At 45.4% G+C, this 14156-nt stretch overlaps 1 protein-coding gene across 2 annotated transcripts in view; it reads left to right on the top strand.

Annotated features, from left to right (window-relative positions):
- Positions 1–14156, top strand: part of TMTC4 (transmembrane O-mannosyltransferase targeting cadherins 4) — a 73289-nt gene that overhangs the window by 25474 nt on the left and 33659 nt on the right. For both annotated transcript variants that reach the window (XM_039502559.1, XM_039502566.1), the window contains exons 6-8: positions 7713–7810; positions 10020–10112; positions 13195–13356. In XM_039502559.1, coding sequence (XP_039358493.1) covers positions 7713–7810; positions 10020–10112; positions 13195–13356 — 353 coding nt within the window. The remainder of the gene's footprint in view (positions 1–7712; positions 7811–10019; positions 10113–13194; positions 13357–14156) is intronic.

Below are 14156 nucleotides of genomic sequence, written 5' to 3'. Positions count from 1 at the left end.
GACAACCAGCTGACCAAGCTGTGCCATGAACCTGGTTAAGCCCTCTGAACCCTGCCAACACGCTGGACTCTTGACTCTTCAACTGTGCAGTTCGCTCCAGAACCCAGGTGGTTTGACCAGGTCTGCCCACGTCTACCTTTTCTAGAGAAGCACAGATGCAGAGTGTCAGGGCTGTTCTTATGTTGCAGATACTTCACAGTGTTATGTCCAGCAAAGATCATGCTGGTCATTGGGTCAGGAAGATGCCAGGCCCCAGCCTCGATAAAGTAACCTGTGGTGGTCCACTCTCATCCCTCCTTTGGAAATTCTTGGCTCCCACGTGCCATTGTTGGGACAACAGCAATCCTGATTCAGCATCTGACATCCCTTCGACTGCCACCGAGGATCCAGCTTTCTATGAGTCCCAAGATCCACCTGGAAGCTCTAGTTGATTCAGGGGCCTTGGGCCTTAAAGTCCCAGCCCAGAAAATTGTCCAAGTGATTCCTACTCTGTGCAAGAACTTTCTGGATCTCGTGGAAACCATTGATGCTTTGCTCCTGTCCTTGGGCCCAGTAATTCTCCAAACCATTCTCCTAACAGTTGTTTCTCTCCATGGGCATTGGGGAAACACTCTAGTGTGAATTAATTTGGGCCCCTGCTCTGTGGTCATCTCGGTCTGCCCTAGCTATCTGCACATGACCCCAACATCCACTGGCAGAAAGGAATGATATGTTTCTACTTGCAGTATTTCCCGCAACCCTGTTTCCCAGAAGCCAGTAAGAGGACTAGTGCTCTCTGCAGCTTGTGCCATAAGCTGGGAAATCCCTACTCTGCATAAGCAAGCTCACAGCAGTGAAACACGCCAGGCCTGCCATAGACCAGTCTGCTGCTGTCATGATACTGCTAAAATACTATGACCTCACTGATGTATCCAACAAAGGAAACATGGATGCCCTACCCCCACACTGGAGATATGACTGTCTGTCAACCTCCAGCCCAGAGCTGAGACTCCCTTCCACTGTATATATGCCCTCTCTGAACTGGAACTGCAGGCTCTCTGCACATATCTGCAGGAGAACCTGCAGAAGGAGTTCATCCATCCATCCACATTCCAGGCCGGGGCTCCAATCTTCTTTGTTAAGAAGGAGGATGTGTCCTTGCAGCACTGCATTGATTACTGGACACTCACAAGGTGACCGTTGGGAACTGCTATCCACTCCCTCCCATCCATGAGCTCCTAGACCATCTGTGCCTCGTTTGACTTTTTATGAAGCGAGATCTGTGTGGGTCCTAGAACCTGGTATGTCTGTGAGAGGGAGATGAATGGAAGACTGCCTTCTGCACTCGGTATGGCCACTTCTAGTACCTTGTCATGCCAGTTGCCCTGTGCATCCCTCAGTGACCTTCCAGCATTTTATTCATGACATCTTCTGGGACATACCGGATCAGTTCGTCATTTACTGATATCATCCTTTTTTTTAGGATCAGGTACGTCATGACCAGCACATGCAAAGTGTCTTGAAAAAGCTTTGCCTGAATCATCTGTATGCCAAGCTGGAAAAATGCCAGTTTGACCAGAACACAGTGGAGTTTCTGGACTGTCATCTCCCATAATGAACTGGCTATGGATCCATGTAAGGTGGCAGCCATCACAGACTGGACAGTACTAAAAGAAGTCTGCAGAATACAATGTTTTCTGGGCTTTGTCAATTTCTATAGGAGATTTATCAAGGGGTTCTCTGGTGTGGGTGCCCCAGTACCGACTTCCATGTTAGGGAGCATTGTTTATCTCCAGAACCACAGACTGCATTTGCTGGCCTAAAGCAGAGATTCGTCTCAGCCCCCATCTTGATCACTTAAATCCAGACAGACCATTTGCAGTGGAGGTAGATGCTTTAAGCTTTGTACTGGGACCAGTTCTCACTGATGGCTAGCTTCATCCTTGTGTTTTCCATTCATGCAGATTTACTCCACCAGGGCAGATTTATGACATTTTAGACAGTTATTGAAAATTAAAGTGGCTTTTGAGGAGTGGTGTCATCTCCTGGAAGGTGCTAAATTCTCAGTCCAAGTTCTTAATTCCTAAAGACAGGTTGGCCCTTGAACCAACAGCAGGCCTAGTGGTCTCTCTTCTCTACCCTTTGATTTCATGGTCACCACCTGTACCAGAACAAGGAATGAGAAGGTGCACACATTATTTAGAAAGGACAAGTGTTACGAGCCTGGCATGGAAACCCCATCCATGATCCTCAGACCTTAAAATTTTATTGTGGAGTGTGGTGCTGGCAGTCTGATTCCCTCCATCGGGTCCCTGTTGCCCAATGAATCATTTGCTATTCAAATCCATTGGGCCCTAGAAGATACCAGCCATCAGACTGACTTGGCGTTCACCCGCCATAATGGGAATCCTCTACCACAAGGAACGCATCTGTGTGCCTGAGGGGCCAGCCAGGCTCCATGTCCTAAGATTCTGCCATGACGCTCCTCTGGCAGGCCACTTTGGCCAATTTAAGACCCAGGACCTGGTGTCTAGAAGCTTATGGTGGCTAGCCTGGCATGCTTCTGTAGTAACTTACGTGAGGTCCTGTGATCTCTGTGCCTGGACGAAGACCCTTGTGTCAGACCACTGTCTCTCCTGGAGCCTTTGCCCACCCCATCTCATCCCTGGACTTTCTTGTGGAGCTGCTGCCCTTCATTGGACACACTACAATTCTAGTGGTAGGGGATCTTCTTATGAAGATGCTGCATTTTGTACCACATTTGGGGCTTCCACACCGCCTGAGACAAGCCTTCCTTTTTGAAGAAAATATCTTTTGCCTTTGTGGGTTACCAACAAGCATAATTTCTGATTGGGGATCCCAGTTTTTCTCATTTTTGGCAGAAATTTTGGCAGGTGCCTTCCAAGAATTGACACCTGTACCTGTACCTTGACTGCTTACCACCCAAAAACCACCGGTCAGACGGAACAGATCATTCGGTTTCTGGAGTAGCACCTACACTGCTTTCTTAATTATTGTTGCTTATCTTTCACAGGAATTCACCTACAATAGTGCCACGCGCATCTCCACCCAACAGTGTCCCTTGTTTTGCTAAGCATAGATTCCACTTTTGCTTCCCCCCCCAAGATCTCCACCAAGTCCCCAGTGCCTGCTATTTCTGACCTTACTGCTTGCATCCATCAGGTGCACCAAAAGCTTAAACGCTGGCTAGAAGAAGCTAAGGCAGCCTACCAACTATATGCCAGTCTGCACTGTCAGCCAGCCCCTAGCTTCTCAGTAGGGCATAAGGTCTGGCTCTCTGCCCAGAACTTTAGATCTACTCACTCGTCTGCGAAGCTGGACCACCAGTACTGGAGAGCCCTTTCAGGTTATGGAACAGATTAATCCAGTAACCTTGAGGCTACAGCTATCGGAATCCTTTCAAGGACTGTCCCATATTCCATATCTCCCTGTTAAAACCACATACTGCAAATCCCTTTAACAGCCACACCCCACTGATAACCAGTGAAGAGTAGGAACAATACATGGTATGGCAAATTTTGGATGGTCACTGACTGTGGTGAAGGCTTCAGTAATTAATTGACTGAGAGGGATATGGCTCAGATGAATGCTTGTGGGAATCTGGGGAACACATCCATGACCCTGACCTGCATGCTTTTCACTGTGCCTGATTGAAGAAAACAGGCCCCGAGGCCCACAGGAGTTACACTTGGGGGGAAGGGGACAGGGCCTGCAGCAGAGTCAGGCTCCTGAGACCTCAATAAGCAAAGCTGGCCTGCAGCAGGCTACCTGATTGATTGCATCACCTGATTGGTCAGGAAGGGCAGTTGGCTGGCTTTTGAACCCAGCAACATTAGCTCTCCGGCTGCTCAGTGCATATCAAGCCTGCAGCCGCGCTTGCCCTCGTTCCATCCTTGTTCCTGCTTTGTTCCAGCCACGGTTCCTCTTCTGCTCCTGCCTCTCTGGTACTGATCCTTGGCTCTGCCCCTGGTTTATGACTCTGGTTGACCTGCCAACTCTGGCATTAGACTCCTGTCTCTGTTACTGACCCTTGGCTTGTTCCTGGACTCTGCCCACCCTGGACCCAGCTCTAACGGGTAGGCTGAACTCTTGCTTTAACCACTAGACAAGACTGACCACAGCCCAGTCTTTAACAGGTGGAAATAAAAATGCATTGCCCCTTTTCAAAAAGCATATGCAGTAACCTCAGGGTATCCTGATCACCATTCTCTCTTACATCCCCCTCCTTTCCCAAACTGGAAGGGAGAAGAAAATGCTGCAATGTTCAAGGGTATGGATGTGTGAGCTCTTGCTAATAGCATAAGGTTTCTCTTGCTACACCAGAGGTAGGCAAACTATGGCCTGTGGGCCACATGCAGCCCATGGGGCCCCTGAGGTCCTGGCCCGGGAGGCTCTCCCCTGGCCCCACCCCCATCCCCTCAGCTCACTGTGCTGCTGGCGCAATGCTCTGGAAAGCGGGGCTGCGAGCTCTTGCCTGGCAGCGTAGCTGCAGAGCCGTAGCCTGACCCGGTGCTCTGTGCTGTGCGGTAGAATGGCTGCTCCAGCCATGCGGCATGGCTGCCTGTCCTGGCACTCTGGGTGGTGCGACTGTAGCGCCACCAGCCAGCGATGCTCCAGGCAGCACGATAAGGGGTCAGGGAGCGGGGGGGTTGGATAGAGGGCAGGAGAGTTCGGGGTGGTGGTTGGCGGCTGGGGGTGTGGATAAGGGGTCAGGGCAGTCAGAGGGCAGGGAATGGGGGCAGGGGTCCCGGGGGGCAGTCAGGAATGAGAGGAGCAGTTGGATGGGGTGGCAGGGGGTAGGCAGGGGTGGGAGGGTCAGCGGATAAGGAGGGATGGGTGGGGCAGGGGTCCTGGGGGGGCCATCAGGGAACAGGGGGGGTTGGATGGGGCAAGAGTCCCGGGGCAGCTGTCAGGGTGAGAAGCAGGGGGGCTCAGATTGGGGGCCAGGCCATGCTATGCCTGGCTGTTTGAGGAGGCACAGTCTCCCCTAACTGGCCCTCCATACAATTTCGGAAACCTGATGGGGCCCTCAGGCCAAAAAGTTTGCCCGCCCTGTCCTACACAGTCCGTGCACTACCAGGGTTTGTGTTAATAAAGATCTTCGGGTATCTCATGCATGAAAGGTGCCATAGGTGCTAAATATTATACTACTTATTTATTATTTTAAGATAATTGCTATCCTATTCTAGCATACTGCTTCTGATATTAATTTCACCAAAACAGTCTCCAAAACTAGGTCTGTTTAAAAATCCCAAGTACCCCGAAAACATCTCCCTTTCCCCCAAAAGCCTGATCCAATTGTCAGACAAAAATATTCTAAAGACAGAATATGGCAATGGAACATTAAATCATAAACTTTGATTTGTTCTAGGTAGTCTCAGAAATCTATGTCCCTGGATTGTTATGAGCAATCACGTGATTGGTTATGCCATACAGAATCAGCTGTACTTCTCTGAAGTCCAAACGTACTGAATACATAAGTGTCTTGAAACAGTTGGGCATGTTGTGATGTAGATATTGGAAATGCCTGTTACGTTGCCCTGAAAGCATCAGCTGTCAAGCAATATGCTGCTTCTGAGGGCTTCTGTCCACAGTAGTATCTGCTGGTAACCCTCTGTGTCTTCCCACTGACCCTGAAGTTCTCACGTTACTATAATCTGTGCTTCCTGACCTTAATTGCTGCACTATGGCCCTCCACTTAAACACTGGAGTTGCTGAGTTCTATGACATTCAGGCCTGGTCTACACAAGGGGGGGATCAATCTAAGTTACGCAACTTCAGCTATGTGAATAACATAGCTGAAGTCGACGTACTTAGAGCTACTTACCGTGGTGTCTTCGCTGCAGTTAGTCGACAGCTGACGCTCCCCCATCGACTCTGCCTGTGCCTCTCTCCCTAGTGGAGTACTGGAGATGACGGGAGAGTGCTTGGCAGTCGATTTATTGTGTCTAGACTAGACGTGATAGATCGACCTCCGCTGGATCGATTGCTGCCTGTTGATCCAGCAGGTAATGTAGACAAGCCTTCGGTTACAATGTTAGTTACTCCTGGGGAATTCTGTGCCACTGCACGCGCATAGAATTCATGTTCCCTGCAGATTTCTTTGCTTCCATGCAGAAAAATGACTTTGTGATGGGGAAGCAGAGGGAGGCTACAAGAGTGGTCACGGTCATGCGTCCCTCCCCAGCAGCATGGGCACGTTGTTTTGGGTGCCTTGGAGCAGCTGGTGGAGAGGTAAATCGCTGCCAGAGGTTGGGGAGGGAGGAGTGGGGCTGGGGACACCCCAGCTGGCTGTTCCTACCTTTTGCTGGGCTCAGCATGACAGGACTTCCTCTTCACCTCCAAGGAGCAGCTGGGCCCAGGTCAGACCCACCCCCAGAAACCTCCTCTGGCTGCCGGAAACTCCAAACCCCACCCTGCTTCCTGCCCCCATCACTCCTCAGCCATGGGGAGAGGGGTCACTGTACAGGAAGCTGTTCCCCTGTGCATCCAGGCTCCTACATACCCAACCCCCCATCAAGCCTCATCTCCTGCACCCAGACCGTCCCTGCACTCGAACCACCACCCTGATGACTCTCATCCCCCCACCAGGCGAGCCCCCTGCACCCAAACCCCTTCCCTGCTGAGCCCCAGCCCTGGGTCCTGGAACTGGGGATGCTGCCTCACCCCCGGCTTGAAGTAGTTTGCATCATATAGAGGGTTTACAGTTTGGTTCAATGGCTCTCAGCACCTCCACTATACAAATTGTTCCAGCACTCCTCGCCCCAACCACGTTCACCTGCAGAGTCCCATTGCCCCAGCACCTGGAATGCCCCCACCCCATCCCGCCCACCCAACAAACCCCTGTGCATCCTGATCCGCATCTGGGCCCTCTGACTGAGCCACCCACACCCAGATTGCCCCAACAGAACCCTCTTGCCCCACACCTGGATCACCCCACACTAAGCCCCAATTAGATCCTGCTGGACTGAGCCTGCCTGCCCTGCAGCCTCACCGCCGTGTCTGTGTCCCGGTAGGGAGGGGCTGCAGTGTGATCTCCCACCTCCACGCAGCCAGTGATCTTTGCTCCTCACTGCCATGCTAGAGCCTCCACATTTATTCATTGACAAAATTTGCAGAATTTTAAAATACTGTGTGCAGAATTTTTATTTTTTGGTGTGAAATTCCCTCATGAGTAGTTAATGGAGTATCCTGATGTATTACTTAAACAAATCAGCCTTGCAAGTGCTTTTAACCCAGTGCACCTTTCAGATTAAGCAGCAGTTAAAATATGACTCACGTGGATGATACCTCACATAGAATAATTAGGAGGAATTTTAATTTCTTATTCTTTGATAGCCTGGGAGAGTGGCCAACAATAACAGACCTATAGCCAGGAATGATACACTTGTGTCTACGGAGTGGGGATTAGTCTTTGAAGATAATGTATTGTGGAAACCTATGTGGAGCCTCTGCCACACTAGAATTGGAGAGACTAGAATGTCTACCAAACAGGAAGATATCTAAAGTGTCTATGGTGCATTAAATAGCTACTGCCAAGGGACTAATGCAAGTATATTGCTATTGGTACCTTCGAGTCTTAAAAGGTGAATCTCTCGTTTGGCATGAGAGAGAAGATTTAAAGAGAAAATGAATAGTGTGTTTTATAAAGTAAAATTTCTAGTGTTAATTTAGGTTAATGTACCATTTTATGTCATATTTTACATTGACAGATAAGGAAGGGAACCATTTTTCTATGCTCTGGGTACTGGCGAGTGTTCTTCTTGGTGCAATAGCCATGCTGTGCAAAGAACAAGGAATTACAGTACTGGTAAGGTCTCTTCGTAACCCACTAAATTCTGTCCTGAGCATCCATAAGTTACTACTGCACACATGCTGCTGCAGATCTTCTCCACATCTGTGAACAACTTAGACTGTGCTTCTGCACTAGTTAGTCTGTTAAGAAAATTGACCTATGAATGTTAAACATTGACCTAGCCAGGCTCTGTGCCCAGTGCTTCTAATGTGATTCCTTTGTGCTTCTTTGTGTCTCTGAGAGTAGCTTGCATGTACCTATAGAAGTCTCTGCTTGCCTGCTTTGTAGATATTATAATACCAGTTTTAGTTTGTGCCACATTGGATGCCTGTGTTCTTGCATGTCTTGGGCCCATGATGCCAGCAAATCTACAAAGGGATTGTTCATAGACTAAATGAACAAGACTGATAAATGGCTGATAAAGAAGTTTTCGTGTGCCCCACATCCCTTCTTTTTTTTAAAAGAACTGTTGACACTGCCTAGTTAGTAGCTGTTCTGCTTATCGCTTTTATTAATTCTCTTCCTTATTTTAAGCACATGTCTAAATAGGAGCCTTCTTTTTTTGAGTTGATGTGCTTCTGTATCTTTTTACTCACCTGAGGTTGTCCTGTTTGTGATGACCCTATCGCTTCAACAGTAGCCTACTGAGATGCCAAAATTAGGGTGTATTTCTACAGCTGGAGAATGGCTTCAGCTAGAACTGGGAGGGATGGAGTAGTACAGCAGCAGCAGTAGTAGTAGAACAGAGGAATATTTAAGGAATGAAGAACCTTATTCATATTATTTTCGGTATAAAGAAGAGAAAACAAATGACAGAAAACATACCCTGGAGTGTAAGCAGAATTGTTTTTAAATAGACTATCTTTCAAAGGCATGTGTGGGAGACACAGAAGTGGCTCTCTAACTTAAGGTGTGCTGTGATTGTTTCTCATAGTAGCATGACAATAATGTTTGAGTAGCAGCCTCAGCTTTTATTTTCTGGCCGTCTTTGTTGGATGTTACATTGTTAGGATGATTATATTCATCCTCAAGCTCAGGGATAAGGGTTTCACAGTAAGAGAAGCACAGGCCAAAGGGAGCAAAAACAAGGGTAAAGAAGAGCCATAGAAGCCATACACAAAAATGAATAGTGCCTCATGCTGAAATGCCCCTTTCCAACTGGATCCCTGCCTCCCTCTCTTCCTCAATAAGCCAACCACGTATACTGCCTGCTGGCCTCCTTGCATGGAGTCGCTCTGAGGTTCATGCCAGTTTCCCTCTGATTCCTGTGGCTGACAGACTGATTTGGTCTTTGCCTCTTAATGAATAGAAACCCTTACCCTCACCTAGCAATGTGCTTGTGCTAGTTCCTCGTAGCCCTTAAGACACTAGATCATCTCCAAAGATAATATTAGGATGCTAGCTACATATCCCTCGTGCATAAGTGTTAAAAATTACTGAACATTTTTGGTGGGGTTGGGATGTATTTGACATAGAATATGCCATGAAAATAGCATGTCAGAATAAAATGGTTACTGGAGCAGATGGATATATGGGACCTGATTCTGATCTTGTTTTCACCAGTGTAACTCCATTAACTCCAGTTGAATTACTCCTGATTTTAAGGTTTTGTCTGGCAAAGTGCTGAGAAACAAAGGCTGATGCCCTCAGATCCTATAGAGGTCTGTAGAATTTTGCCAGAGGTTTTCAGCACCTTGCAGGATCGGGCACTTACATTGGCATAATTCCAGTGAGAATCCTGCCTGGATCCTCAATAACTCTGTCTAAGCTATTGCTCTGGCAACCTGTGTGACCATTTAAAAAGAAAAAGGTGATTTGAACCCATCCAGCCAAAATATGCTTGATGCTTCACTGGTGCACAGTGAGAGGTAAGGGATGGGTGGCTTTTAAAAATCCACTTTATTGCTCTAGTCCCTATGACTGCAACCCCTGGGCTGCGAAAAGGGTTGGGAGGGCAGAGAGGAGGTGGGGTAATGTTCTCATGCCCCCCATTACACATGCATAGGCCAGGAGGCTGCCTGGCCATGCACAGGGGTGCATGCGGCATCCTGTCAAGTGCTGAGGCATGGTCTCCTGCAGTGTTCTTTCTTTTTCTTGGAGCACTGACTCTATCCATTTGTAACAAGTTCAGAATCAGAATTAAGATGCACGATTCAATATAGAAGTAGGATTTTTAAAATACCCTTTTAATAAATGAATTCTGCTTTCTCTCTTGGTTATTTAGGGCTTGAATGCTGTATTTGATGCTCTGGTGATTAACAAACTAAATATTTTGGAACTTATTCAAAAGGTACTACATAAGGACAAGTCATTGGAGGTGAGTGTGCTCAGTCTCAGTTCATTCTAGCTGACCAGGCAACAACAAAGATGCCATTTTCACAGTTTTGTATGTGCTGGGAGTGCAGTCAAAAACTAGATATAATTTCAGAGTCAGCAAAACAAGGCAATGATCTGGAACGTCTTTTCAGCAACCTGAGTGATCATGGTAGAGCACCGCTGTACCCAGCAAGACTTAAATGCCTGCATTTCATAGCTCTTTTCACAGCAATATATAAAGAGCTGATGTCCAAGTATTTAAGAAAGCTGGCTCTAACGTATGGAATCAGTCCAAGACCAGTCAAATGGATGTTGACAACATCCGATTGGCAAAGCGAAGAGTGAATTATTTATCCAGGTTTACAAAACAGATTTTAAGGCCGAAAAAGCAAGAGTTACAGCATGCACAGAAGTACTTGTTATGTAAGAGAATAATTTTCTCTCTTGGCAATCCAGCTCAACTACTTTCTTTCCCCTGAACACAAATTGCAAAGAAAGAAAGAGACCTAGAGACCTCCTAGGGGTCGGCAGACTTTCAGAAGTGGTGTGCCGAGTCTTTGTTTATTCACCCTAATTTAAGGTTTTGCGTGCCAGTAATACATTTTAATGTTTTTAGACAGTCTCTTTCTATAAGTCTATAATATATAACTAAACTATTGTATGTAAAGTAAATAAGCTTTTAAAATTATTTTTAAATTTAGGCTTCATTTAAAATTATATTAAAATGCAGAGCCCCCCGGACCGGTGGCCAGCACCCGGGCAGTGTGAGTGCCGCTGAAAATCAGCTTGCGTGCCGCCTTCGGCCCCCGTGCCATACGTTGCCTACCCCTGATCTAGACATAGAAGCTGTGAATGAGAACCCAGTTAATCCACTGGCAGTCACTGGAGGATAAACGGGTGTCTACAGTGAACCCTAATTCATCCATTATCAGCTCAGATGGAATCTGGCATGTCACATGTGCAGTGGCAAGCAAATCCCAGAAATAACAAGCATTGGGTAAACTTTTGACTACAACTGGATAGTCCCTCAAGAGAGAGGAGAGTTACTAATGACAAACTAATTATCTGTCCCTTCTGTGGAGGGTTCAACAAGGCAGAAAAATCCTCATTGGACTTTGCATGGTGTAAAACTGCAGAGAACCGTTGCTCCTCTGGTGCTTAGTTTAAGCCCTGGGGAGCTTCCATAAACTCTGCAAGGATGAAATGTGAATGAAAGGCCCTTTGGAGCTTAAGGAGGGATCTCAGTAAATGGGAGTGGACTCTGTAGAATTGAATTAGCCATTTTGGGCAAAGATATCTAGCTCAAGAGAAAGGGGTAGTTCTAGCAGCAAAAAGGAATGCCAGAGCACTCAACCGTGTAAGATGACTGTCAGTCAGTTTAAGAGAAGTGAGGAGTCTTGGGATTTGTAGGGGGCTAAAGCAGAACCACTTCAGAGTTTTATTGAGGAAAATGGTTCAAAGATAAGCCTTTTTTAAGTGAAGCTCTTTAAAATGTGAAGAGTTTAAAGTATTGTTTCGGTTTACAATTTTAAATCATTAGGGCTATGTGTGGAAAACTTCAAATGCCAGTTATTTCATGAAAATATAATGGAAAATATTAATAGCTCATTAATTTTAACTTCTCTCACCTCCAAAAATTGTTCTGATCTGTGCATGGAAATGTTGTATACAGACGGTTTCAAGTTTCTTACAATTTCTTCCCCCATCCCTTGGGAGCCTAAAGAAACATTAAACTTTTTTTTACCACAATTTCAGTTCCAGACCCTCTTTTCACATTTAAGCCTCAACCCTTGGCATAAGAATTGGACAAAAGAGCAGTGACATTTTTTCTAATTTTTGTTTATTTTAAATTTTTCTCTCCACCATGATGATTTTCATGAAAGATAAACTTCCCTAATCATGTAGTGGAGAGTGACCTGAAAATTAGGTCATAATGGAACACCAGAGGCAGTCTTAAGGATGGAATTCTTGCCTCGTTTCTCCATAATAAATCCTGTATAAACTGCAATAGTACATTTTACAGTAAAATATAGGTTCCTAAGTCACTTGGGCTTAGTCACACTTTTAATAATTTTACCACAGTTTCCTCCTTTTCCCTAATTTTTAACTGTGCAACTTTCATGTATCAACTCGTATAATTTTTACAATGAATAGATTTAAATGGAGAAAAACACTTGTTTTGGAACAATATCATATAAAAATATCTGTTTAAAACAGAACGCTAGTTAAATATTTCAATTGTATTTAATTGAGATATTTTTAAAATTAAATGCTCATGGTACATTATCATTAATTCTCAGAGTATTGATCTTTCCAACATGCTGTATGCATACTTACATGTATGTTCCTCAAATCCCGACAGAAACTGACTTGAGAAATAACTTAAACTTCCAGAGATTGTTAGAGACGCTTCTTAAAGAAAAATTGTTTCCTTTGTAATTCATTATCAATAAGATTTTGTTTGCAATAAGTCTTTCTTTTCAAATTAATCAGTGAAGACCACAAAATAAAACCAGAGAGAAAGGAATCCTCAGCCTTTATTATTTTTGTTTCTTGATTATTTGTTTCCCAAAGCTCCTACAACAGTGGCTCTCAAACTTTTTTTTACTGGTGACCCCTTTCACATAGTAAGCCTCTGAGTGTGACCCCCCGCTTATAAATTAAAAATACTTTTTTATATATTTAATACCATTATAAATGCTGGAGGCAAAACAGGATTTGGGGTGGAGGTTGACAGCTCGCGACCCCCCCAGGTAATAACCTCGTGACCCCCTGAGGGGTCCCGACCCCTAGTTTGACAACCCCTTCCCCTACAATATACATATTAGATGCAGTACAATCAGAAGGCACAGTCCTTCTGAAGAGCTTCTTTCTTATTCTTTGTTTATAATAAATATTTTTGCCATAAAGCAAGTAGATACCCATGCAATAGAGAATTTGGTTCAATGGCTGTAAAACATTTATTCCCTTCAATATTTAGAATGCACAAATACCATCTTCTTTCCAGCTATTTCTGTTTTAGGTGGGTGGGAACAAGATCTGAAGGTGTTAATAATTTGTCCTGTTGTTGTTTTCTCCTGTAGAATGTTGGGTTGTTTAAAAAGGGACTCCTCTTCAGGATAACTCTTCTGTTGTCTGGAGGGGCCACTATGCTCTGCATGCGCTGGAGAATTATGGGCACAGGACCACCTGCTTTTACTGAAGTAGACAACCCAGCTTCATTTGCAGACAGCTTGTTTGTGAGAGTAAGTCACAAACCTGTCATACTTCCGCAAGTTCAAAAAAACTGGGTCTTTAAAAGGAAAGTTCAATTTTACTTCAGCACTTCAAAAAAAACCAAGCCAATAAAATGAGTGTTTCTTGTATTTGTGGACTGTATGATGAATCACCTTTTCAGTAAATCTTGTGTGGTTTTATTTAATGTACTGTGTTTTCTTCCCCTCTTTTCTTTGTTCTTGGGAGAAGGGATACAATCCTTTTGCTGTCCTTTCCCTTAACAAATATTGAAAGTTGGTCCTGCACTTTTCCTTCACCTTTGAATAAAATAACACCATGTTCTGGCTGGGTATGTGGCTTTGTAATTTTTTTTTTTTGTGCTTTGCCTACAGTGGGTATGTCTACACTGCAGTAAAAGACCAGCGGCTGGCCCAGGTCAGCTGACTCAGGCTCGTGGGGCTCGGGCTTTGGGGCTATAAAATTGATGTGAAGATGTTGGGGCTCTGGGACCCTCTCCACCTGTGGGGTCTCAGAGCCCAGGCTCCAGCCTGAGCTCAAACATCTACACTACAGTTTTATAGCCCTGCAGATGGAGCCCAAGTCAGAAGACATGGACTAGCTGTGGGTCTTTATTGCAGCATAGACATACCCAATAATAAAGCTGGGCTTTTTTCACATTGCCTCATATTCTGGGAGATTGTCCCACCGAGATCCACATACATAGAGGACTGTCTATAATTGGATCTCCCATCCTGAATAGGAGAACCATCCTGTGCATGGAAAACGTTTTTCATAAAAATAATCATATTTTTAAAAAATGCAAAATGAA

This window comes from Mauremys reevesii, linkage group 1 (genome assembly GCF_016161935.1).
Source record: "Mauremys reevesii isolate NIE-2019 linkage group 1, ASM1616193v1, whole genome shotgun sequence".
NCBI lineage: Eukaryota > Metazoa > Chordata > Testudines > Geoemydidae > Mauremys > Mauremys reevesii.
The sequence above is the reverse complement of the archived record's forward strand: the minus strand, read 5'-3'. Positions and strand labels throughout refer to the sequence as shown.